This window comes from Syzygium oleosum, unplaced genomic scaffold, assembly GCF_021117445.2.
Source record: "Syzygium oleosum isolate NSW1041296 unplaced genomic scaffold, Sole_v2.1 Sole_v2.44, whole genome shotgun sequence".
Taxonomy (NCBI): Eukaryota; Viridiplantae; Streptophyta; class Magnoliopsida; order Myrtales; family Myrtaceae; genus Syzygium; species Syzygium oleosum.
Genome location: NW_026607528.1, coordinates 102,399 through 127,315, shown reverse-complemented (window position 1 = coordinate 127,315; position 24,917 = coordinate 102,399). Strand labels below are relative to the sequence as shown.

General features: G+C 42.3%; 4 protein-coding genes, 1 long non-coding RNA gene and 1 other non-coding gene across 10 annotated transcripts; 4 read left to right on the top strand and 2 right to left on the bottom strand.

Annotated features, from left to right (window-relative positions):
- The first annotated feature begins 539 nt into the window (after positions 1 to 539).
- Positions 540 to 612, top strand: TRNAR-CCU (transfer RNA arginine (anticodon CCU)). The gene has a single exon. It is a non-coding gene; the product is annotated as a tRNA-Arg (tRNA).
- Positions 613 to 966: 354 nt separating this feature from the next.
- On the bottom strand, positions 967 to 3,515 carry LOC115692926 (protein BUNDLE SHEATH DEFECTIVE 2, chloroplastic-like). Of its 2 annotated transcripts, none has more exons than XM_030619918.2 (5): positions 3,357 to 3,515; positions 3,128 to 3,219; positions 2,250 to 2,313; positions 1,380 to 1,476; positions 967 to 1,243 (listed from the first exon to the last, which is right to left on the bottom strand). In XM_030619918.2, exons 1-5 carry the CDS (start codon positions 3,412 to 3,414, stop codon positions 1,165 to 1,167), a joined length of 390 nt encoding a protein of 129 aa, XP_030475778.1. In that variant the 5' UTR covers positions 3,415 to 3,515; the 3' UTR covers positions 967 to 1,164. The 2 variants fall into 2 exon arrangements, with proteins under 2 accessions (XP_030475778.1, XP_030475777.1); XM_030619917.2 differs by having other exon boundaries at positions 3,128 to 3,225; positions 3,357 to 3,492.
- A 180-nt stretch (positions 3,516 to 3,695) lies between these two features.
- LOC115692916 (uncharacterized) lies at positions 3,696 to 8,411 on the top strand. 2 transcript variants are annotated; one of them, XM_030619902.2, is made up of 9 exons: positions 3,696 to 3,832; positions 3,980 to 4,113; positions 4,346 to 4,418; positions 4,719 to 4,801; positions 5,171 to 5,209; positions 5,919 to 5,989; positions 6,079 to 6,193; positions 6,329 to 6,460; positions 8,181 to 8,411. In XM_030619902.2, exons 1-8 carry the CDS (start codon positions 3,787 to 3,789, stop codon positions 6,395 to 6,397), a joined length of 630 nt encoding a protein of 209 aa, XP_030475762.2. In that variant the 5' UTR covers positions 3,696 to 3,786; the 3' UTR covers positions 6,398 to 6,460; positions 8,181 to 8,411. The 2 variants fall into 2 exon arrangements, with proteins under 2 accessions (XP_030475762.2, XP_056162491.1); XM_056306516.1 differs by having other exon boundaries at positions 3,721 to 3,871; positions 4,358 to 4,418.
- Positions 8,412 to 8,673: 262 nt separating this feature from the next.
- Positions 8,674 to 11,166, bottom strand: LOC130136263 (uncharacterized). Its single transcript, XM_056306515.1, has 2 exons — positions 10,493 to 11,166; positions 8,674 to 9,419 (listed from the first exon to the last, which is right to left on the bottom strand). The coding sequence occupies exons 1-2, from the start codon at positions 11,105 to 11,107 to the stop codon at positions 9,057 to 9,059; spliced, it is 978 nt and encodes a 325-aa protein (XP_056162490.1). The 5' UTR covers positions 11,108 to 11,166; the 3' UTR covers positions 8,674 to 9,056.
- Positions 11,167 to 17,919: 6,753 nt separating this feature from the next.
- LOC130136276 (uncharacterized) lies at positions 17,920 to 20,989 on the top strand. 3 transcript variants are annotated; one of them, XR_008815251.1, is made up of 7 exons: positions 17,920 to 18,212; positions 18,308 to 18,871; positions 19,064 to 19,188; positions 19,278 to 19,554; positions 19,714 to 19,822; positions 19,930 to 20,046; positions 20,140 to 20,989. It is a non-coding gene; the product is annotated as an uncharacterized LOC130136276 (long non-coding RNA). The 3 variants fall into 3 exon arrangements; XR_008815250.1 differs by having other exon boundaries at positions 19,278 to 19,822; XR_008815252.1 differs by having other exon boundaries at positions 19,278 to 19,822; positions 19,925 to 20,046.
- Positions 20,990 to 22,912: 1,923 nt separating this feature from the next.
- Positions 22,913 to 24,620, top strand: LOC115692902 (NADPH-dependent oxidoreductase 2-alkenal reductase-like). The gene is made up of 5 exons (XM_030619877.2): positions 22,913 to 23,158; positions 23,457 to 23,634; positions 23,723 to 23,889; positions 23,983 to 24,065; positions 24,166 to 24,620. The coding sequence occupies exons 1-5, from the start codon at positions 22,925 to 22,927 to the stop codon at positions 24,542 to 24,544; spliced, it is 1,041 nt and encodes a 346-aa protein (XP_030475737.2). The 5' UTR covers positions 22,913 to 22,924; the 3' UTR covers positions 24,545 to 24,620.
- The last annotated feature ends 297 nt before the right edge of the window (positions 24,621 to 24,917 follow it).

Genomic DNA, 24,917 nt, shown 5'->3' with positions numbered 1-24,917 from the left:
CATTAGAAGCTGATTGCATCTTATCGAGCCATTATTTTACCATATGACTGTCCACAAGAGATTCATCGAAATAGCCTAATCGAATTCAAACAAATTGGAATTTCGAGATGGTTCAAGTCATTTCAGGATGGTGGGTCCATTTGGGGTTTCAACATAGATAGGACGGTAGTCGTGGAAACAATTGAAAAGATTCAAATAGAATCAAAATTTTATTGTTATCATTGATATCGTTAGCACTATATGCTTCCTTGATCTTAACACGACAATCTATTTGTAAATATCATTTTTACTTTCTAGTACTTGAGGATAATCCATAAGGATGGAAAAACCAAGAACTGAAATTGGAACAGTTCACTTCGGTCTCATTCGAAACCATGGCGAGTCAGCTTATGACGAACATAGATTCACCAAGTTCCCAAAAAGACATTTTCGAGTACAATTGAATCATACAGATCCCTATCCTCTCTTCCTGTTACTAGCAGGTGCTGGGTAAGAAACTAATAGAAGAATAAAATATTAGTATGAGAGTGTCAAAACCAGCGCCTGTAGCTCAGTGGATAGAGCGTCTGTTTCCTAAGCAGAAAGTCGTAGGTTCGACCCCTACCTGGCGCGAGTTCTACTCCATTTTCTTATCATGAGTATGGCCATGTTTGTTTTTTTTAACTTCCGTTATTCCCCTTCAAATTTTCTTCAACTTTTATGCTTGTCAATGATTTGCGTCTGTGTGACTGTGCGTAGAAAAGGCATGGAACTCGCAACGCTGGAGCTTCGGATTGCCAAGCTTGAGAATTATGGCCAAGACTGATGGACGAGGACTTGCCCAAGAAGGGTTTGCTATGACCAGCGACAAGGATGCCGTTGCAAGATCGGCGTCTCTTCTCGAACCACGACAGGACGTCAACTCAACGCTGCCGATCACATCGGCTCGAAAGAAAATATGTTCCAGTCTTGTCGTGCCTTAACCACTCCATCAAATACCTCTTCCATATATAAGCTTATATGAGAACACTAAAGAACTGAATGTATTTGGTACATAACGGACATCATCCTTCTCCTATCGGGACTTCAAAACAGCACATTGCGTACTATCCTTATGAAGGGAAATTGTATTCTGAGGCTCGTGCACATTACCGAAAATAATGAATTTAGTGAAAAAGAAGAAATTCATTCGTCGAATGTGCTCATGAATCCACCGAGGAAACCAGCTCCGTTGCAGTCCCCGCACAACATCTCCTTTTTGCCTCTGCAAAACAAATTCGAAGTTAAAACCACATCATGAATTGAGGGTAAAAGGAAAGAGAAAAAGATATTGCTAAAACTGGCCATAAGCAAATCGGTACCGTGACTAAACATATGGGAGAGAGAGATTGCTCAAGTACCTGCAAAGCCAACATATCGCGCCGGCTTTAAACTGTCCGTTGAAGTGGTCTACAGAGTTTACTCCAGTCCCTTCACATTGGGAACACTGCACTGCACCTGGTTTCACGGAGGAAAATCAAAATCTTCTATTCCAAATACCGCGCTGCATCCCACTAGAATACTAGCACTTGGTAATAAAGCAAGCCCGACATTTTTGCACAGAAAATGATCATCCAAGTAGACGAGTTTCAAGTTTCTATGATCAGATGAACTAAACAAATAGAGACACCAGATGCCACTTCCTCGGAATTTTTTTTCTGAATATTTCTGAAAGCTCGTCCTCGACCATAACGACAGCCAATTGATGGAAGATGAGAGAAACCAAGAAAACAGTTTGCCTTGTCTCTAAATGTGAGTGCATTTCTCCCTAACTATGTTGCATCTCAAAGGGACTCTTTTTTTCAGGGACTTTTTTCATGTTGAGCAGTGGAACAAGTAGAAAAACACTTGTATGATGGTCCATTTATCATAAGAATTTGCCATATAAGCACAGAGGAAATCTTAACATCGTGTTAAAAATTACAGGCCATACTCCAAAAGGAAAGCTTACTATTCAATGCTTCAGATATCATGTAATACAATGGATATAATTTGTGTATCAGGAGCAATAAGCTCATAAATGTGCATATCAGCAAAGAATGTTCATGTCAGGTACAAAATATTACATCACAGTATACAGATCGGCAGTGTATAACATAGTATTACAATAGTGGATGTGGATAGTGGAGAGCACTCATTGTGATTTTATGCAGAATGTAGCTAGTCTTGAACATTACGACAAAATTTAGGAGTCAGTAAACAGTATTCAAGAATCAATACTTGGCCATTACCATTTCCATCACAATTAGCACAAACAATGCTTCGGGTTTTCGTGCCTGGACTATTCTCTGCAGCCTGTAAAACCACGAGACAATGTTCAAGCCAAAGAAACAAAAAAACAATCATGGAGAACAAACTCAATACGTACAAATTCAAAAAGGTCATTCAAAAAGGATTTTGTTGAGAAGTGCCCTCACGTCACTTGTCAAAACACCTCAATGAAGAAAATTTGTCATTTCCAATCCACTATCTTTCTTGTGTTGTGTGTAATCAGTGTATTGAAAGTAAAGATGTTTCCTTATTAAGTATGGTGAACAAGTGCTCTAGGGCCACTTGTTGACAAGACTCATCTAACGAATATCCATTTTACATGTTACTTTTGTTGTGAAAGGTTATTTCTCCATATTTGCCCTCTTGTTCAAGCTAACAATCATGTGATTAATCCTTCTATGTTGTACAAACCATTCAAATAGCCAGAATATCAATGGCGCAATACTTTTCACTGTCACTGTGGCGTAATCCAGCTTGATTTCTTGCACGAAGTTATAGCCACCCGATAAACTTCCAAGGAACTTCTCCCAACTGCAAATTGCTCACAACCAAATGAAAGATCGATACAATCCACCCCTGTTGCCCATGGATTACATAATCGCCCAAGCACAGGTTACATAATTTGCAGGGGATGTCCAAGAAAGGTGATTTCCAAAAAGCTCGCGGAAATCGCACCCTCATTTGGTATGGACCAACTCAGAGTCATCTCATCACTAAACACCCAAGAAGTTAATGCATCAAACAATTCATCCGTTTGCTTCAGCATCAAAACCCCTCATCTCCCATATACTAAAGTCACCACAATTCAAGAAGAAAGATTAGCATCAGAAGCTATCACCTTGACTTCCAGAGACTGAAATCTTGCAGTTTTAGTCCCAATACACGCATCATTGACTCTCAGAACTTTCCCAGCAACCGGATAGCCAATCACTGCTCCTGCAACGCCCACCCCGCAAAACAGAAAAAAGATCGAATGTCAACTCAAGATTTGACAAACAAGAAAATCAAGAATTCAATGTCACGTCCACATAGGACAGGAGGATGAGGAAGAGAGGAAGAGGAAGTACCCACTCTGGGTGGAGGCCGGACAGAACAAGTCGGAGCAAAGCATAGAGAATTCGCCATGTCAAAGAGGATGCTCAAGCTCCCTCGTGCTTGTGTTGGACCGAGTACAACCGGGAGAACTCAACCTAAAAAACGAGAGGAGATGAAAATAACAGAGCAGCCGAGGTGTTTTTGCCGCTAATGCCCAGGATAAGGCGCTCGTGGTTTCAAGAATGGGGACAACCACAAACATAAACTTACCGAAATACCCTCCACACCCATGGCAAGCAGTAATTGGAGTAGAGGGGGTTAAGGGTAATATTCCACTGTCTGCAGCGAAAACATTTTCTTTTTTGGGGGTGCAGTGGTTCGCTTGCGCTTGCAGAACCAGAGCTCAAATTTTCTTCTTTATTTGTAAAACAGGTGAGAGAGAGAGAGAGAGAGAGAGAGAGTATGGCAAGTGCTCTCTTGTCCACCAGTCTCTTCCTCCCGTCAAGAAGTAAGCAAATCAAAGCTCGTTCATTTACAGTTTTTGAAGGTTCAAAAGCTCACCTTTTTGAGCTATTTGCTGTTGATTCGCTGTGCTGCTTTCGTTGGGATTGAGGAACAGCTTCTTGTGGTCTCTTACATGCGCCATTTTGAACAGATAGAGGAGACACTGGTGGGTTCCGCGTTAGGAGCTCCAGGAGCTCATTTCATGGCGAGTTGCTTTCCAAAGCCAATCTTGTGAGGAGGGAAATCAGCAGCAGCGCGAGAGGACGCCTTGAGATTGCCTCCGTGGTTGGTTGCTCTTCTTCGCCTCTTCTTGTCTGTTGTCATATCTTGAATTCAGTCTTTTTGCGTTCAAAACTTGGCTTAGCACAATAATGTTGTTTTGCTGGGTGGGACTCGTTGTTGTGATGTACAAGAAAAGGGCTTGTCTTTAACTGTTTTGGTAATTTTGATACTTGTGAATTTGGAGCTCTTCGGGGAGCTATGGCCTGATACAGTTGGTCATTGTAATGTATGACGGCTTGGGAGGAAGGTCACCCAGAGAGAGACTGTAGTTCCTGACCCTGATTATAGAATACCGATTGTCTTACTCGGTAAGTGCCCTATAACATTGCTTTTCTCACGTTGAAGTTTGCTTCTACTCGCTCTCCACAAACTTAATTGTGATAGGATGATTCAGGTGAACCTTCAGAAGTATGTAATCCTCCTGTCGTAATATTTGATTTGGGGCTTATCATACTGGCTACTGAACCAATCTTGACTGTTTCATTTTTCCAAATCTTTAGAATTCGCTGCTTGGATGTTCATATATACTGTCATTAAGAAAAAATAGATCAGTTGCTAAATGGTCAAACGGCGACGAAGAAGCTAACAGGAATGTTGATTTGAATCAGGTATGGCTGGTGGATTAGCCTATACAAATAATCTGTTACCTGCTGCCCCTGTTGGTCTACTTGGTCTGCTCTTATTATTTCAGGTGATGTTACAATTAAGGCATATGGATTCTCTACCGGTACGGTGCTCCCCCCGGTGCCTCAATAAATCTCAACCAATGATTCATGAAAATGAGACTTTTATCAACGGTTGAAATTTGTTGAGACATCAAGGGGAGCACAGCAAGTAGTAGAGGATCCTCACCCATAATTAAGGATCAATATTTGCATGTAGGTTTTAAAGTGTAGTAGAAAATTCTTGTCTGACATGCCACCCAAATTTGCTTCCTTAGTCAATAACTAGTTAAAGATTCTGAGTTTCCTTCGACAATGTCTGCTTATTAATCAATGCGAATTGTGATTTAGTTTGCCTAAATGCTGACTCTATTTTCTTTCTTCCCCTTCTGATCCAGACTACTAGAGTGAGATTTGTCTTTGATAATGAGGCTCTGGTACGTTTATCGATCTTCATCGCAAGTGTGCAATTCATGCATGAGCTAATTGACAAGAAAACTAATGTGGTGTTCTTGTCTCTATGTGTATTGTGATAGAAGAAGATTCTCCTGACCTATATCTCTATTGTCTGAATTTTTTGCACTCAAGCATGGTTCTGGCCCTTCACTATTTTGACTTAAAAAGTTCAAGGTGGACCTTGGCGATTGTAATTCTGGAAGCTGAAGCTGCTGCTTTTGTTATTCTCTATTTAAGATCATCCTCAGTTAGAGAGTACTTTGAGCTGATGTGTCAATCTGAACTGACTCCACCTATTATGCAACAATTGGAATCTGAAGATGGTTTAATACCATGATTCACTAGTTTCTTCCATCGTATGTTTACTTTCATTATTTCCGGAATTCTTCCATTACTCATATTATGTCTTAGTAAGTGTAGTTTAAGGCTTTGAGCCATGTCATAGTAACTTTAGCTTGAGCCATGACCACCCTAAAGAATTTCCCTTCATTTCAAAATCTCAAAAAGATCAGTTAGTTGTTACAGGAGGATGATTCTTCTTGTCAAGTCATATGCTATGAGATTGACTCAAAGTAATTTTAGGCTACCCAGCTCCCTGGTTTCATGGGTTTTGGATTTTATAAGAAACATGACATAACTTACTGGTTGCATAAATTCACCGCATGGTGCTATAATATTTCATAATCTTAGGAGGTGAAAGTTGGAGAGGAGCTTCAAGAATCAGGTGAAAATGTCTTTGTAGGGGGGAAAAATCGGTGGAAGTAAGTATTTAGTTGCTCCAATAACTTGGGAAAAAAAACTCCTTCCTGTTATAATAGAAGCCGCTGCTTTGCATTCTGCATCTCTTCAGATACTCCACCTTTGTGAATTGGGAGCTCTGGTGGCCAAATTTTCCTATCCTTGTGTACTTCAAAGAGACACAAACAAAACCCGAGGGACAAGTGCATTTCTTTCCAGTAATTTTTGTAAGTAAAAGATATAAGTAAATTGCAATTGCTGCAAAACCATGCAGCATCTTGTTCAGCTTCTCACTGCTTTTAGGTTGTGGAGCCAGTGAAGGTTCGAAATCTAATCTATGACTATTTTCCTTGAAATATCAGAATGGGAAGCAACTATATGATGTCATGGTGGAGAGAGCTGGTCCTTCGAAAACAAGTGGGCCAAAATAATGCTAATAGAGTTTATGCCAAAATCAAGCCATGCCATATCATGTGGGACTTTAAATTGACGAGGTATTGCACTACATACTAAAAATTGTCAAAGTTTGTCAAATCCAAGAACGAGTCATGTCTTTCTGGATTCTGTAGCAGCTGTATTTCTTCACTCTTTTGGTTGCTAGCTTCTTCATTGTGATTTTTGGAAGTTTTGAGACTATCTTGATTGTCTTTCATCATCAATCTCTTAGAAAAGATATTTATTTGGCCATGTTATTGACTTTATGCTGCATTAACCCAGAGGCTTTCTTTGCGGGAAAAGTGCCAAAAAAGTCCTAAACCTTTTGCATAAGTGCCAATTTAGTCCTAAACCTTTTTTTGGTGCCAATTTAGTCCTAAACCTTTTGCATTGGTGCCAATTTAATCCTAAACCTTTAGTGCCAATTGTCCTAAACCTTTAAATTGGTGCCAATTCAGTCCTAAACCTTTATTTTTGTGCTAATTTAGTCCTTCCGATCAACTTTGACCGGAATTTGCTGACGTGGACGCCTGCCGGCCGGCGGCCGGTCACCGGCGCCGACGTGGCGCTGACGTGGACAAATTAAATAATATTTTAATATTTTTTTTGAATTTTTATTTTTTCCTTTTTTTCCTTTTTTTTTCCACTTTTTTTGGTTTCTTCTTCATTGGCCGGTCGCCGGTCCGGCGACCGGCCAGAGGCCAGTGGCCGGCGAGCTCGACCTCGCCGGCCACTGGGGAGGGCGGCCTCGCCCGGCGAGGCCGAGCCTCGCCATGGTCGGGCGAGGCTCGACCTCGCCGGATCTGGCGAGGTCGGGCCTCGCCCAGCCGCTAGCGAGGACCGACCTCGCCCGACCATGGCGAGGCTCGAGCCCTCGCCGGAGGCCGCGGCGAGGGCGAGCCTCGCCCCGGCGAGGCTCGACCTCGCCAGATCCGGCGAGGTCGGGCCTCGCCCGACCATGGCGAGGCTCGAGCCCTCGCCGGAGGCCGCGGCGAGGGCGAGCCTCGCCATGGTCGGGCGAGGCCCGACCTCGCCGGATCTGGCGAGGTCGAGCCTCGCCGGCGGCTGGGCGAGGCTCGCCCTCGCCAGATCCGGCGAGGTCGGGCCTCGCCCGACCATGGCGAGGCTCGCCTTCGCAGCGGCCTCCGGCGAGAGCTCGAGCCTCGCCATGGTTGGGCGAGGCTCGCCCTCGCCGGATAGTGGCCGGCCTCCCAGTGGCCGGCGAGGTCGAGCTCGCCGGCCACTGGCCTCTGGCCGGTCGCCGGACCGGCGACCGGCCAGATGAAGAAGAAACCAAAAAAAAAAAGTGGAAAAAAAAAGAAAAAAAAGGAAAAAAATAAAAATTCAAAAAATATTAAAATATTATTTAATTTGTCCACGTCAGCGCCACGTCGGCGCCGGTGACCGCCGCCGGCCGGCAGGCTCCATGTCAGCAAATTCCGGTCAAAGTTGACCGGAAGGACTAAATTGGCACAAAAATAAAAGGTTTAGGACTGAATTGGCACCAATTTAAAAGGTTTAGGACTTAATTGGCACCAAAAAAAAGGTTTAGGACTAAATTGGCACCAGTGCAAAAGGTTTAGGACTGAATTGGCACCAAAAAAAGGTTTAGGACTAAATTGGCACTAATGCAAAAGGTTTAGGACTTTTTTGGCACTTTTCCCCTTTCTTTGCTAATGGAATTATTTGAGTCACCCGGTGCCATTTGAATGTAATTAGTATTGTCGCACAAACGTCATTCTTTTCCTCCCATGACATCTGGGATTCTCTCTTTTGCAGGAAATGTTTCAGAGTGCTCGGTTAACCAAAGATTCACTATGAGAATTACGTGCAAGACAGTTTTCTCGTGTGCATATGTACCTATGAATGTTTTCTTCTAGAATGGTAGTAGCCAGTTCGAGTTGCATTGGTTATGTACCTTTATACATCACAAAAGAGAAAGGAATCTGTATATTTATAGCGCTCCTCTGATTGTTTACATGGATCCTGTCCTCTCGTTTCTCGTATCCACATCCAACTTTTTTATTCATGGAGGTGCCGTGAGACCGAATTTTTGGTAAAATGGAGAAGCCTATGTTCTCTTCTCGTTCACGTATAAGGACAAACTCAAAAACCATGAAACTGTCAATTTGTATACATACTTCACCAATTAAACCAGACTACCAGTAAGTACATTCTAATTGTGGTCAAACTGCTTCATTCTCATGGAGCAATAAAATCACAGGAAAAACCAGGCTACAAGTGAAAAGGTGTCGAATATGCCTCTGTAAGGTCTGGCCAACAATTAATTCTGCATTCGCTCGTACATCGCAAGGTCATTTGTTACAAATACAAAGTATGAATTGCAATAAATGAACATAATAACAAATTGGGTGTTGGGGATCCAACAGAAACAGATCCATCCCTAACTATACTCGACAAGAAAACCATAAAGTATCTGTGCTTCCTCGCTCAATAACTGGCTCCTTCAATGGACGGCTGTGTCTCATTACACATTCCAAATCTAATTCTCCATCTAGGAACTGAGTGGAAATTCTGTCCGAGGGTAGCTCTTACAGGCAAAACTCTCACAAATAAGTCTGCTAAAGAACTGTCCCTTTTCATGCTTGATTCAGTGATCTTCCGTCAACAAGGCTAGGGTTAATTAATCCACTATCAGCCTTTCTTGGTGCAATGCGCGTCTGTACCATGCTGGGTGCAATGACGATACCCAACAGAGTGAAGAAATTCTCGAATCTCTTTGGAACTGCTGTTACTTGCCTGCAACAACCGTTCGTCCTCCTCATAAATCAAATATGGTGCCTCGCCTGCCTTTCTTGACAGCAGCTTCACGGCCCCCTTCAGAACGTGGTGCTCCCAGCCCTGAACATCAATTTTGATGAGAAGCACGGGTTCTGAGTCTGGTATCACTTCATCCAGTGGGATGGACCTTACTTGAAGTTCTATTTCTTCATTGGACTTGAATGCCAATTTGGCACCGGCTGCTGAGACAGCACTGTTGTCGAGCCGACCAACCAACTGAAATCATCAGTCAGCCTAGACATGATCAGCACAGCAAAAAGCATAGCCAGATACCAATAATAAAAGAATAACTGTACGCTCAATCTTCTAGTAAGAATGACTGCATCAGTATCAGGAACTCAAAACATGATCGGATCAGATGAGATCCATGACCGGAAGGAGCTCATGCAAATTGTCCTCCCTATCATTTCAATCTCATCATAGAACTCAAACACATATAGTTTTTTTTTATTAGAATGAAGCAACACAAGAGTCTTGCATCATCGCTGTAGTGCCATGGTCTCTCTTGCACCGAACTGCATACTCATTCAGTCTTAACGGGTTCAGCGAGTATTATAGAGACCACATCCTTATTTCTCAATGTTGTAATTGTTAGTCCACAGCTTCAATGTAAACAGAAAATTTCAATGTTGGTACCCATCAATGGATACACTGTGCCCATTATTGTCATTTCAAAATAGGAGAGCTCAAGACGTTCATTGTTGAACTTGCAAACAGGGAATACAATTTTGAGAGTGTAAATAGTCCGAAATGCACTCTATCTTCTAGTTCTAGCCGCACATTGATGTCTTTTCGAATTCAATAATTTCATTTATGCACAGAATGCATCAAAGCACTGAAATTTTCTTTCCAAAGGCATTACAGAAGATTGAGGGCCAAAGCCTACCACTCACGTTACATCCCATTTATTAGGCCAAACCAAACCAAGCCAAATGGAGCCATATTCTATTAGCCTTCCATTGACATTACCACAGAAGTTCCAGCAGATACCTTATTGGATCGGAAATTTACCTCTCCACCAGTTCAACCTTTGTATGACATGCGTATTCCGATCAAACCATGTTGCCCCTAGGCTAGACTCTTTCAAGTGACATATACACTGACTGGATGAATGATAAACTACAAAATCTGAAAATGCACCAACCTCACTAGCCTCCTAGAAACAAGAGTCTCCGCCAGCAGATAAAATTCATTTCATTTTTTCTAAGAACGAAACTAACTGATGATACAGATTAAAAATTTCAAACTTAAGAGCAATTCAACTAACTCAACAAGCATAAAGACGTCACCTTGTGAAATGTGATGTTCCCAACCCTATCCGACGCAGCGGCCTCGAACAAATCCATCAGCTCCCCAGCCCGATTCATCCAAATCCCATCACAAATCCTCTGCAAGTTCTCGAAAACCGGCTCGAAAGCCAGAACCCTGAACCCCATCGCCGCGGCGGCGAAGCTGGCCATCCCCACATTCGCACCAACGTCCACGAAAAACCCATCTCTGCCCTCGCCTCGGAACCCCTCCAGCAGCTCCTGCACCGTCACCGATATGTCGGGCCGCCGGAAGGCCTTCCCCTTGAGGGTCCGGACGATGTTCTTGTGGGGTTTGTCGGGGAGGGACCCGAAGTCGGAGAGGGAGTAGAGGAAAGGGTGCTTGACGCCCTCGACGACGTTGGCGATCACGGGGTGAGCCTGGGGCGACGCGGAGCAGTCGAAGGGGGAGATGGCGGAGGGTGAGGAGAAGCGGGACTTGGGGGAGAGGGTAGGGGCGGTATTGGGAAAAGGGTTGGCGGGTCGGACGGAGAAGAAGTAGAAGATGAGGAGGAGGAGGGAGGAGGAGGAGAGGAGGCAGAGGAACTTGGAGGAGAGGAACTGGGGCTGCTTGTCCCTCCTCCATGCGTTCGCCATTGGAGGGAGGGAGAGGAGGGGGATCTTGGCTGGGTGAGTGCGAGATCTCTTGCAGGGGGGAGGAGTTTCCTGGGGGAAAATTTCAAGATTGGATCTTGCGCACTGCGCCTCTTTAACTTGGGAAAGACTTGGCTCTTTTTCTTTTGGATTACAGTTGGTAGAGCGAAACTGGCTTGGTTTGTTCTAGACTTTGGATCAAAGTTCTTAATATTCTTCTACGCAAGCTCTTCAGAAGTGAATAAGCAGACGGGAATAGAGCGGTTTGATTTATGAAAAAAAAAGAGGTAGAAAACTCCCAATACCCACCATGAGTGATCGGTTTCAGATTAGGAACCTAAAATTAGACCGTGCAAGGTCGGTCTCAGGGACCATGGAAGGGGCAATTGCATGCGTATGTCGCGATTCAGAAGGAAGATTGATGGAAGGCCTTGCGCGACCAGTCCGAGCATCTTCCGCCCTTCAAACCGAAGCCCTTGCCTGTCTCTATGCCCTCAAACACTTTGCTGATCGGCCTCATTTAAAACTAATGCTGGAGTCTGACTGTTCAACGTTGATAAGCTGTTTGAGAGATTCTTCCCTCTGTCCTTGGGATGTTGAGCCAATTATCACTGATTGTATTGGCCTCTTGGCTTTTTTTGAGAGTTTAGAATTGGTTCTTTGCACCCGTGATTCAAATAGATTAGCAGACTGGGTTGTAAAGGTGTCAAGGTATAAAACCTTTCCTCGAAACTGGGTTTGTAACCCCCCTTCCCCTCTTTGGGAAATCCTGTGTTTTGATGCCCCTTACTCTTGTAGGTGGGCCCGGGTTTAATGAAATGATATCTCTATTTCGATAAAAAAAAAAAAAAAAGGTCGGTTCACAGTTTGTGCAATCGGAAATTGGTCCACCCAGTCCTAAAATCGGATTGGTTCCAAGATTCGTCTCGGAACCAGTGATTTTTTCTTCTTTTTCTTTTTTGAGTTTCTTCTATTCTCTACAAGTAGGGAAAAGAAAAAAATAATTTACTAATTATGATTTGCTTCAAAATAAATAAATGAAAAAATAAAGAAATCTTGATCAATCCGAGCAGTCCGTTCCCTTATGTGGAATCGGGAACTGACCCATTCCCCGGTGAACCACCCAAAATAGGCCAATTCGGTTTGGTCTGGTGTGATTCTTGGGTTGGACCAAGACCGATGCACATCCTTACTAGTCATATCTCTTATTGTGAATGACAAAACATGGACATTACATATATTTAATTTGGGTTAGTTTTAAGTAGATGATATTCATAACTTACGCCTCTCATTGGATAACATGGTTGGAGGCAGGATTGCAGGAAAATAGCACTAGCTAAATCGAGCTCACAGTTAGTTCATTAGATAGATTTGATTTAGCAGTTTTATTCGATGAACAACTTCGGGCCATTTCAAAGATTTACAATCCGGTGATCTTTGTGCTCCCAATGGTTGACATTGGCAAGGACTCAGAAAGAATATAAAGCATAGTTGACAAGTGCCAAGTAGGCCATACTTAACTCCATTGGTTGATTGACACTAGAGAATCGTCGTGCGATCGATCTCGCCCTCGACACCTTGGTCGGCTGCACCATCCTTTGGCGTCAAACAACTCGTTTCTTACTTAGGTCTCGTCAAGGGAGCCGAACTGCCCAGAGACGAAGCCAGCATTACGAGCGAGGCCCTTTTTTCGCACGTCTCTGAGCTGTTCGATGCCGAAGAATGGTGCGGCCACGAAGGTGTCGGGGGCAAGATGTATCCATTGGTTGATATATAAATTTAACACGTGTACCCCAAATGATCACCACCATGTGTGCTTATTTAAAGTATTTCTTTTGGATGCTTTGTCTAATGTTGAATGAGCCTGATAAAATTTCAATTTTGGTCCTTGAACTTATGCCTAACTTTCAATTCAAATCCCTCCAGCTCTAAATTCACTTGACTTAGGGTGCGTTTGGAATTGGCTTTGCCAAGGGCTTTGGGCATCCAAAGCCCCTTGTGCTAAAATTTAGTGTATAGGAACAATTTTAGAAACTCCCCTTCAGCAAAAGTGAGCCTTAATGTATCCATTGGAGTCAACACGTGTTTGATGTGGTAAATCTTCTTGCAACCGTAGGTTATCACCTCATGGAAATGCATGGGATTGAAAACCACGAAAGCACAACCGAACCTTGAGTAATGAGATTTCTTAACATGAACACTGCACTCGAGTTTTTCATGGGAAACTCGTGGTGGCTCCAATGGATACATCAACTGCAATTCATCAAATTTTGAGTGAGAACGACTTGATTACAAAAGTTGTGCATGTTCAAAGCTGGATTTTACATAATAAGTTTGAGACAATGCTGAAATTTTACCTAATTTCAAACTAATCAGTCTGCTGACGAAGTTACCCATTCACTTCTTACAACCTCATCTTATTTTTTTTCATAGCTCAAGGGGACACTAGCTCAGAGGCTCCACTATTTGGAGGTTAATAAAATACCTTTTAAGTCTCATGAACTGATTTAATTTAAGCCTTTGACTTGTACAAGTGACTCTAATTCATAGCAGTTGTATGCAGTTAGTGGGATTGAAATATGTTTGTATTGGAAATCTCCTCAAAGCTCAACCAAGGTTGTCAGACAACCTCGTTACCTCGGAAATCTACAAATTTGTAATCTATTTACTACCATTTTTCTATTTTGTAAGAAAACATATCATCAAATGACCAAGCTTGAGTGAAGAAATTTGTCACGTCAGCTTGCGGATTTCATGAGACTTGGCGTGAAGATCATGTAATAGGCCATTGAGCAGATTTAACAAACTTGCCGTTGTTGTTTTCCTTCTTCACGAAAGGCCCTCTTCTCGGGACTTATGAATTTGTCTTTCCTTGTGTTTCATGCTTCTTTTTACTCTCTTCTTTCGTTTCTTTCACTTCCACATGCATTTGCTTTCTTCAACCGGTAGAGTTTGCTCTGGAATCTCTCTCTGTGTGAGGAAATCCTGGCCTTCTCTTCAAACTCAATTTTTCCATTGATTTTGCTGAAGAAGATCCGGTGCTTCTTGTTTCAACCCTGTCCTGGATGGTATCAGTTTCACTGTTTCTTCTTCTGCATGGTATCATACGTATATATTGAGTATTGACATGATTCTCTCGTAGTTTCTTGAACTTAGGGTGTTGATTTATGGTAGCATGTATGTTCATGCCACAGCATGCATGCCGGTTTGATCTGAATTGTTGCTTTAATGGTCTCTTATGATGCTAATATAATGTACATACTCTGTTCATGCATGCCTGCATGCCGGTTCTATCTGAATTGTTGCTTTACTGATTAGGTGAAATGAATATATTGAGATAAATGAAGTGCTTTTTGTTAAGGAATGATTGGGAGTTCTAGTTCTTCAACACACAGAACATTCAAGTTGATTTTCTTTTGCTGAAAATAGCAATTAAAGGCATAGGCTGCTACTTGAAGCTAAGTGAAAGTCCACAGATCACGAACATTTTCGACACTTTTTCTCCGGCATATGCAGGAAAACAGTTAGCTTTTTGAATCATATGATATAGCTCATGCTTGTATTTGATAAGAAAGAAAGATTAAAAGAGAATGGTATTTATTCTCTTATAATGGTATATGAAACAATGTACATGAGAAGCCTTTATATAGGCTTAGAGGAGTAAAGGAGCCTAGCATTCTTCCTATGTGGGACCAAAGAGAAAGAAGAGATGTAAAGGAAAACCTACAAAACTATACAACATGTTCTAACACCCCTCCTCAAACTCAAGGTGGATCAAATAACGAGAGTTTGAAAAGAAGAAATTTAAATCGTTGTGATGTAAGAGCCTTCGTAAAACAATCGGCAAGTTGATTCTCAATTCCAACAAAAGGAAGTGAAATAGTGCGAGCTTGGAGATGATGACGAGTCAAATGACAATCGATCTCAATATGTTTGATACGCTCATGAAAGACTGGATTTGCACCGATATGAATGGCACTCTTGTTGTCACAATGTAGAGGAGTAGGATCCAGAAGTGAAACTCCCATATCAGCAAGTAAGCGGCGAAGCCAAACAATCTCAACAGTAGTGTTGGCCATAGCACGATACTCGGACTCTGTAGAGGAGCGTGAGACAATATGTTGTTTCTTGGAACGCCAAGAAATAAGTGAATCACCAAGAAAAATGCAATAACCAGTGATAGATTTGCGATCAGCGACATTGGAAGCCCAATCAGCATCAGAATAGGCACGCAACTTGAGAGCAGAAGAGGATGGTAGAAATAAGGAACGCGATCAAGTGCCTCGAAGATAGCACAGAATCCTTAGAACAGCCGCATAATGAGTTGTTCGAGGAGCAGCAACAAACTGACTGACAACATGAACAGCATAGGCGATGTCGGATCGGGAGATAGTAAGATAAATAAGACTACCAACCAAAGTCCGATAGCGGGTGACATCAGAAAGAGGTTCTCCATCGTCTGGGCAAAACTTTTGATTTAGCTCAATAGGAGTGGCAAGAAGACGTGAATCGATAGAGCGACCCTGGACATAATATCGCCGGTATATTTCTCGCCGAGAAATGAGAATACCACGTGAACTGCGAGCAATCTCAAGTCCAAGAAAATAGCGCAGTGGTCCTAGATCCTTCATGGCAAAATGTTGCTGAAGGTGTCGCTTGGTATGCTCAATATGGTCACGATCATCTCCGGTGATGACCGTATCATCAACATAAAGAAGAAGAATAGTGCAGCCTGAAGAAGAGGTATGAACAAACATAGCATGATCAGCCTCACTTTGAATAAAACCAGCAGACTGAATAGCATCACTGAACTTCTCAAACCAAGCACGAGGGGCTTGTTTGAGACCATAAAGAGCCCATCGCAAGCGGCAAACCTGTTCAGAGGTATGAGCAAGACCAGGCGGAGGTTGCATAAAGATATCTTCCTGAAGATCACCGTGAAGAAAAGCACTCTTCACATCAAGCTGAAAGAGAGGCCAACTGCGAATTGAAGCAACAGCTAATAAAGCACGGACAGATGTCATCTTTGCTACGGGAGCAAAGGTCTCCTCATAGTCGATACCATACTCTTGCGAGAAACCTCGAGCAACCAGTGAATCATCTGATGAAGTTGCGAAACGTGCCGCTGAAATTCGAGCATGGAATGTTGCTGATCGGAAGGCATGGGCTATCATTTTTGGTTCTATTGATCCTGCTCTTCGCCCACAATTTTCTAATGTTGTTGAGGCGAAAAGTTTATGGGATCAGCTTGCCGAGATGTTCACCCAGACAGAGGACATTCGAGTTTATCAGTTGGAGCAAGAAGTTTACAGTGCTATGCAAGGGTCTCGCTCTATTTGAGATTTCTACAATTACATGCACTCACTTTGGAGTCAATCGGATATTCTTGCTCCTATTCTACTTGCCCATCATGCACAGGCCCTGCTCGAGGTGTCCATCTACTCGACTTCAGACTCAAGATAGGCACTGTCTACATTCTTTTCTTATGAAGCTCGGCTCTCCCTATGAAGGTGTTCGCAGCCAACTTCTTCACCGCTCTCCAAGACCATCCCTCCTTGACGCTGTCAAGATAGGCAACTGCTTTTTGAATCATATGATATATCAGCGCCGAGGAGGAAAGAAGACCAAGACGAGTTTCCTCAAACTGTAATTCTTTGACAGCGTCAAGGAGGGATGGTCTTGGAGAGCGGTGAAGAAGTTGGCTGCGAACACCTTCATAGGGAGAGCCGAGCTTCATAAGAAAAGAATGTAGACGGTGCCTATCTTGAGTCTGAAGTCGAGTAGATGGACACCGAGTACAATTCAGGCATGATGGGCAGAGAATAGGAGCAAGAATATCCAGTTGACTCCAAAGTGAGTGCATGTAATTGTAGAAATCTCGAATAGAGCGAGACCCTTGCGTAGCACTGTAAACTTCTTGCTCCAACTGATAAACTCGAATGTCCCCTGTCTGGGTGAACATCTCGGCAAGCTGATCCCATAAACTTTTCGCCTCAACAACATTAGAAAATTGTGGGCGAAGAGCAGGATCAATGGAACCAAAAATGATAGCCCATGCCTTCCGATCAGCAACATTCCATGCTCGAATTTCAGCGGCACGTTTCGCAACTTCATCAGATGATTCACTTTCAAGAGCACCAGGACAAGGACAAAGTCCCTCAACATGCTCAAACAAGTCGCGGTAAACAAGTGCTGCCATTGCCGATGGTTTCCAAAGAGAATAGTTTGAACCATCGAGTTTGACGTCAATACGGTCACTAGAATCACCCATGACGACAGAAAAAGAAATCACTAGCAAAGCTAGAAATATGGATTGAGGTGATCGAAAGGATCGAGAAAGAAGAAGCGCGGATTAGAACGAGCAAGGATGATGGCCCAAAAGCCCTAAACTCATTATCTTAATTTCTGATGCGGAAAATCCAATTTATGGCAACCGCAGAGATACTTTAAAAAAAAATAATGAGCTCATTGTCTTAATTTCTGATGCGGAAGATCCAATTGATGGCAACCGCAGAGCATACTCTTCAAGACAATGATCTTGGCTCTGAGACCATGATAAGAAAGAAAGATTAAAAGAGAATGGTATTTATTCTCTTATAATGGTATATGAAACAATGTACATAAGAAGCCTTTATATAGGCTTAGAGGAGTAAATGAGCCTAGCATTCTTCCTATGTGGGACCAAAGAGAAAGAAGAGATGTAAAGGAAAATCTACAAAACTATACAACATGTTTTAACAGTATTATGGCGCGTGGAGCTTTTGTACAAGGAAGAAGCGGGAGCAACTATGAGATCGGCAACAATGGAAAATCGTTCCTTCAGCTAGTGCTCACACTGAGTTCTGAAAAACTTCATGGTGAGAGTCTTACGCATAAGCTTTTTTGGTCAGGCCCATGACTGTGTTGTTCTGTTATTTGCGTTTAAAGTACAATGAAAACTCATTTGTGAATGACTGCTTTGCAACTTTGCAAGGGTACATTGGCTCGTTTTCTCATCTTTGGAACGATTTCTCGTGGCTTTGGCTCTGTGATTGTCTTCGGAGACTCCGGGTTCTTCAGTGTCTGCGATTATGGAAGCGTTGGTGATGGCATTACAGAAGATGCAGGAGTAATACTTTTTCCTGTTAATACTTTATCCACTCGATTTGGTCTATAACTTTTTCTCACTATGTCGGATTTGACATTGTCTCCCACTTGTTGCAGGCATTTCTTGAAGCTTGGCATGCTACATGCAGCGCGCAATTCGAGAATCCGACCATGATCATTCTGGATAATTACACGTTTCTGGTACATCAGCTTCCATTCAGCGGGCCCTACAACGCCAAAAATATCACATTTCTTGTATACATAGATCAACTTCACTCTTTCACCTGATTATCAAATTATTCAAACTGACCATTCCAGAGTGCAATAAAATCATTAACTCGATTCTCTTTCATTTTTCCTACATGTCAATTTCAACACATGTTTCATTCAATTCCATAGGTATTAGGGGATATAAAAACGCACCTACCTTGCCTAGAGAATGGACAGATCTCGACCCTAGCTCATGGATCACATTCCGTGGCATAGATCAGCTTCATGTCACTGGTTTCGGCACAATTGATGGACAGGGATCAGAGTGGTGGAAGCAATCCTGCAGATATAATTCACATTTGGTACATGAAAATTTCTAAGTATATTTTTCATTCTGCTTGTTTTTTCTTGGCTCGGGTCATGCAATGGACTGCAATTTTTCAGGAAGGATACACTTCTCTGGCACCGATAGTAAGTCTTCAACCTATTACCTTGCATTGACAAACACTAATTGACATATTGATAGGACATTGATGTGTTTTTGTAGAACAATTGTGGCGATTTTGTAATTGGTTCGCAGGCTATGAAATTCCTTTGGTGCAGTGCGAGCAGTCTTAACAATATAAAACTTGTAAACAGTTCTGAAACCCATGTGTTAATCAGGGGATGCGGCTTCTTTAACATCGGCAATTTGTTGATTGAAGCTCCGGAGATGAGCCCCAACACCGATGGCATTCACATTCAAACTTTGCAGCATGTGTCCATTGCAAATACAGTCATTGGAACTGGTAATTTCTGCAATTCCTCCTGTTCGGTCTTCCTTATTGCGGTCAGAAGTCACGTATGTTCGTCTCTGTGATTTCTGTTTTCCTTAAAGTTGGGCTTGTGATCACCAGGTGATGATTGTATATCCACTGGAGACTACACTTCAAATATGTATGTCTCATCTGTCACATGTGGACTGGCCATGGTGTAAGGTGAAGTCCAATTCTTCATGCTATCTCTGTCAATGTGATTGTATGATGGAATCAATCATGATAAAAGGGCATCGGATCATGAACACAAACATCTCTTTGGGCAATCTTAATCTGGAAAATTATCTACATCGTGATTCTCCAAGACTCATGCATAAGATGGCTATAGTTTGTTATCAGGTATTGCAGTATTACAGATGATGCACCAATCTTGAACCTAAAAAGGAAATGAACTTTGCGTTTGTCCGATAAAATGAGGGTCGTTTCGTTCTTGCGAAAGTCAAGAAATTCCTACCCCACTTCTCGTTTTTGTCATTACTTTGTTTATGCTTTCTACAGCATTGGAAGTTTAGGCCGAGGAGGGAATTTCGTTCAAGTCGAGAACATTCACGTGAGCAATGTACATTTTAAGCATACTACAAACGGTGCTCGGATCAAAACATGGCAGGTAATGAACAATGAGTGCAAATTGCATTCATCCGAGATGGGAATTTCGTTTCATATTTCTGTTCTGTTTGCACTTCCTCGATATTCCTTTGTGTTGATGTAGTGAAGGTTGGGAAGGGATATGTACGAAGGATCACTTTCGACCATCTTAAATTCGACTCGGTTAGAAACCCGATAATCATCGACCAAAACTACTGTTCTGCCCGGGGAGCATGCCAAGAAATGGTAAATCCCTTTCCTATAGTGATGCTTTTCTTTTCCATGAAAGGCGCAAATCATTGAGGCAGTTTCTTTCTCCCTACGAATTTTTGGACGAAGCAAACCGGAGTTCACTTAAGTGACGGGGCATATATTGGCCTTTCCGGGATTTCAAGCATTGATGTCGCTATTAATCTGAACTGCAGTCGGAGCGTCGCGTGCACCGGAATAGTACTTTGAATCGATAGAGCTGACATCTGCAAACATGGATAGGCAAGTCACGTCTAGTTGCCTCAACGCATACGGGAACACCATTGGAGTGGTTCGACCGGATCCGTCTCCAAAGTTTGACAGAAGCCCATTAATCTCTTTGTTCTACCGAGAGAACGGCATCTAACTCTGTCGACTTCTCAAAGTTTCTTTGGCTGTTGCAGAGAGCTCCCATGTATCCTCAGCAGTTGTACAGTGAAAGCTGTCTGGGTTGTGTCTATATGTACCCATTTCTCGCTGAAAGTGCTTCTCTTCACTGGCATTCTCTTTCTGCACATAAATGTTTCTGCATTATTTTGTGATTGTATGTTCAGAATCAAGATAGCTGAGCTTAGGAATCAATATCATACAAGAGCCCAGACACCAGTTGATAGTGATGGACTTAGCTAAGCACCTGGGCGCACGCCACGTGTGCTCAGAAAACCCGACGGGAGGATGGTCCCGACGGCAATGGAGAAGGGAGAATGACCCTCGGAACAACGGGCTTCAGCCGGTTTTACACCACAGGTGGTTTGATGGATAAGACCTCCACTAAAACCTAATCCTGTTGGAGGAGGAAAAGCGTTGCACTACCTAGAAATCAAGCATCCATTGGCCCTTTAAGGACGGTTTAACGGCCACGCAAGACATGCGACACCACCATTTGAGGATGTCTAGATTTATGATTCACTCCATAAGATCTCTCCCAACCGACCCCCACTTAAAAAACCAATGTCTTCCGCCCGGTCAATCACTCTCCATCCTTGTCGGATCAGAAATGGGCCTAGTTCGTTTATGAATTATGAATTGCGTATTTACTTAAGGGGATCCTGCTCTGATATCATCTGTAACGACTTAGCCTGATCCACGTGAATCCAACCCCCGAACAAAGTAACCTAAGCAACCACACAAGGTGGTGACCATTTCTGAGGTGAGTGTTGACTTATGAATCACTTAACAGGTCCTCTCCCAACTGACATGGGACTTGAGATGTCACACATATGTTATGGTTTCCTCACGTACTAACTTAAGTATGGGAGGTCCAATCGAGGTCAAAAATCCGAACGCGTCAACCCATTTTCATGCATGCAAATCCATTCCCGGTGAAAGTCTTGCCCGACTCGAAAGGATCCATCATGCATTAACATCAATAGTTTCGTCGAGAGGAACAATGGACAAAATTGATCAACTTTGAGCATCATCTACGATTACCTCATGCCCCCTAAATTTAACACCACCAGTATGCATTGTAGTCTTCAGGAAATGAAATCATTCTCGTCCAGAACTATACAGTCTATAACTGTATCAATTTTCACAACATTCAAACATTGGTTATGTCTTTGATATGCTACGCTGACGTTCCGTTTTCACTTGTGCCGAAATAAGACTCTGCAAGTCGAGACAATTGCAACGCGTCCGGTATTATAGGTGACCTGCTAAAGTGCAGACGAACTACAGATTCTAGTTCTAATGGCACAAGTTTGCCATTGTCCACAAGCACATATCTGAATGTGGAGAAGAGTTAGGTATTGTTCTTGAAATCTACGAATTTTTTTTTCTCTTCTTTAAAATTGTTAACGAGTTAGGTAATTTTTTTGACTTAATTTGAACAGCAATTGAGTTATGACATATTAACCGGAAGGATCTTGACAATTGCATAAGATGACCCATATGCAGTTCATGTGGCCGGCAATTGCTCTGACGACTTTGTTTTTCTGAATAGCGGATTGTCACGAGGAATCTTCTCTTGTTGCGAGTCCAACATATTTCTTGATCCCACTTCTTGTCTTTTTCGTTGACTTATTCCTATAATGTTTTTTTTTTGGGGGTCAGACTATTCCAATAATGTTCACTCGTAGCAAATATACATTAACTTTCTCGAATTTTCAAAACACAGTAGCTGAAAGAAATGCTTAAACATGAAGAGAAACTCCAATCTTTTCTGGGTACCACCGTACAAGTGCAGAATCAGTCCTTCACATTTTGATTGTACATAGTTCTCAACGTTTAGAAAATGTGCAATCTAGTTTTAATCTCACTGTCGATGGGTTTCCAATATTGAAAATCCTATGTTTTTAAATGTCACGTGGCCACTAACCCAAGAGCTATGTATGATTTTTGACGGTGAGCTTAGGACTTGAACGCACCTTTTTTTTATAATGTTAAAGACTTAATGGATCGAAATATAATGTTAACGGCTCAATTAATGAAGTTCAAAACGTTCGGTATTTTCCAACGTTGGAAGCGCGTGTATTGATTCTTTAGTAGTTGGTTTTTGAACTTTTGCAGATACACATACTTCAGTAATGTGCTGACACTGCCTCTGTACGATAATTTTCAGATGAACAGAAGAAAATTTTTATTTTTTCTTCTGTCTTTCCATATTTTGGCTCATACAGACATATCGGCAAGAGGGATATTCGTAGGAGCTGTTCCATGCACATTTTATTTGGAAAAGGACGGGGGAAATAGTTTTGAGAAATCGAAATCAATCGAAGGCAAACCAATGATATGTCTATAAATACAGGTACATAGATGGTCCACATTATAAAAGAGATCTACGCATATAAAGATAAGAATTAGCTTTTGCCGCTTCTTCTGCTGCTTCTTCACTTGTTTTCTTGAGCTTCTTTCAACAAAAGGAGGCAAGGCAACCATGGAAGTGATGACCAAGTACTGGACCATAAAGACCCACATACAGGATGCACCCAAGGAAGCTGACTTCGACCTCAAGACTTCAAAGTTGGCTCTGTCGCTCAAGCCTGGCTCGAAGGAGATGATTGTGAAGAACCTGTACGTGTCCATCGACCCGTACCAGTTGAACAGGATGAAGAGTTCCAGCTTGTCGCAGAAGACCGGCGGTTTCGCTGTGGGAATCACTCCTGGTCAGGTTAGTCACTCTGTTCATAAAGTAGCTAAGTCTGTTTTGACATTGTTGCTGTTCTGTGAATCAAATTAATTTCTTTTTATAAAATACAATTTTTTGGGTGAATTTGTAATGCTTCCGGTGCCTGCAATGATGACTATTTTTGTTGGTGAAAAATAAAACGACATCATCGCGAAGACCAAGCTAATCATCAATCATTCTCAATAAACGCAACCAAAGAGAACTCACTGTTGTGAAAAGATTGACTTTTATGGCAAAAACATAAGTTGGGCGTTTTGTTTTATAAATATTGTGTAAACAGGAAATTGAAGCTTTTGGTGTGGCAAGAGTTGTGGCCTCAGAGAATCCTGAATATGAGAAGGGCGATTTGGTTGTGGGACTTGTCACTTGGGCAGAGTACAGCAAGATCGGAAGCAATGGGATGATCAGGAAGCTTGATCCAATGGGGTTTCCTCTGTCTTATCATGTTGGGATATTGGGTAATCTCTTTCACCATCTTATCTCTTTAGCTAGTCCTGTCACTTGATATAATGCCCTTTTCTGATCCTCCTGTATTTGTTCATCCAGCATTTAGTGGGCTCACAGCCTATGCCGGGTTCTTCGAGATATGCAAGCCGAAGCGAGGTGAGAAGGTGTTTGTATCGGCAGCATCAGGGTCGGTTGGGAACTTGGTTGGACAGTACGCGAAGTTGCACGGGTGCTATGTCGTCGGTTGTGCAGGAAGCAAGCGAAAGGTCACCCTCCCCAATGCCCAACATTACAAGTTTCCCCAATGTTTTCGTCACCAAAAGATGTTGAATAATGATGAACTTGTTTTGTTGTTTCAGGTACAACTGCTCAAGGAAAAGCTAGGTTTTGATGAGGCCTTCAACTACAGGGAGGAAACTGATTTGAACTCAACTCTCAAAAGGTCAGATTCTTCAGAGTGTATCAAGAATCTAGATTGTATATTCTCTTATCAAAAGAAAAATCTAGTAATTTTTCTGGTGTTTGTTTTTGTCAATCGACAGGTATTTTCCTAACGGAATCGATATATACTTTGACAATGTGGGCGCCGAGATGCAAGAAGCGGCGATTGCTAATATGAATGCCTTTGGCAGAGTTGCCGTGTGCGGAGTAATATCCGAGTATACAGATTCGGGGAAAAGAGCCGCGCCCGACATGTTAGATGTCATTTACAAGAGAATAAAAATCCAGGGCTTTTTAGCCGGCGATCACATTGGCCTTTTCCAGGATTTTGTCTCAACCACCAGCGACCATCTCCGCAGTGGCGAGTTGTGCCCGCTTGAGGATATCTCGGATGGCCTGGACTGCATTCCCTTTGCTTTCACAGGGCTGTTTCGAGGCGACAACGTCGGGAAGAAAATTGTTAAGATTGCAGAAGAATGAGAGTTTGCTAATTAGGATTTTAACTTAATCAAATCAGTGTTCGGTATCTGATTCATTCGAGTATACATATCATAAATTGCCGGAAACTTTTTATATCTTTTATGACGGGAATCCTGAAATGGAGAATGGCAAAACAATTTGATGCAGATCAGGCAATAAAAACTTCAGAAATTACAAAAACTAATAGTCCTAAGTAAGATATTGAAGTACCGAGTCAACAGAACATGTTTTTTTTTTTTTTTGTCATGAACAGAACATGTTATGTGGAAGGTTTTTGACAAATGGGTGATTGTCCAAGTTTTTGCATTTATCTTAGGCAGCATTTTATTGAGGTTGGAGATAGCTTAGTGTGATTTCTCTCTATGCTATTACA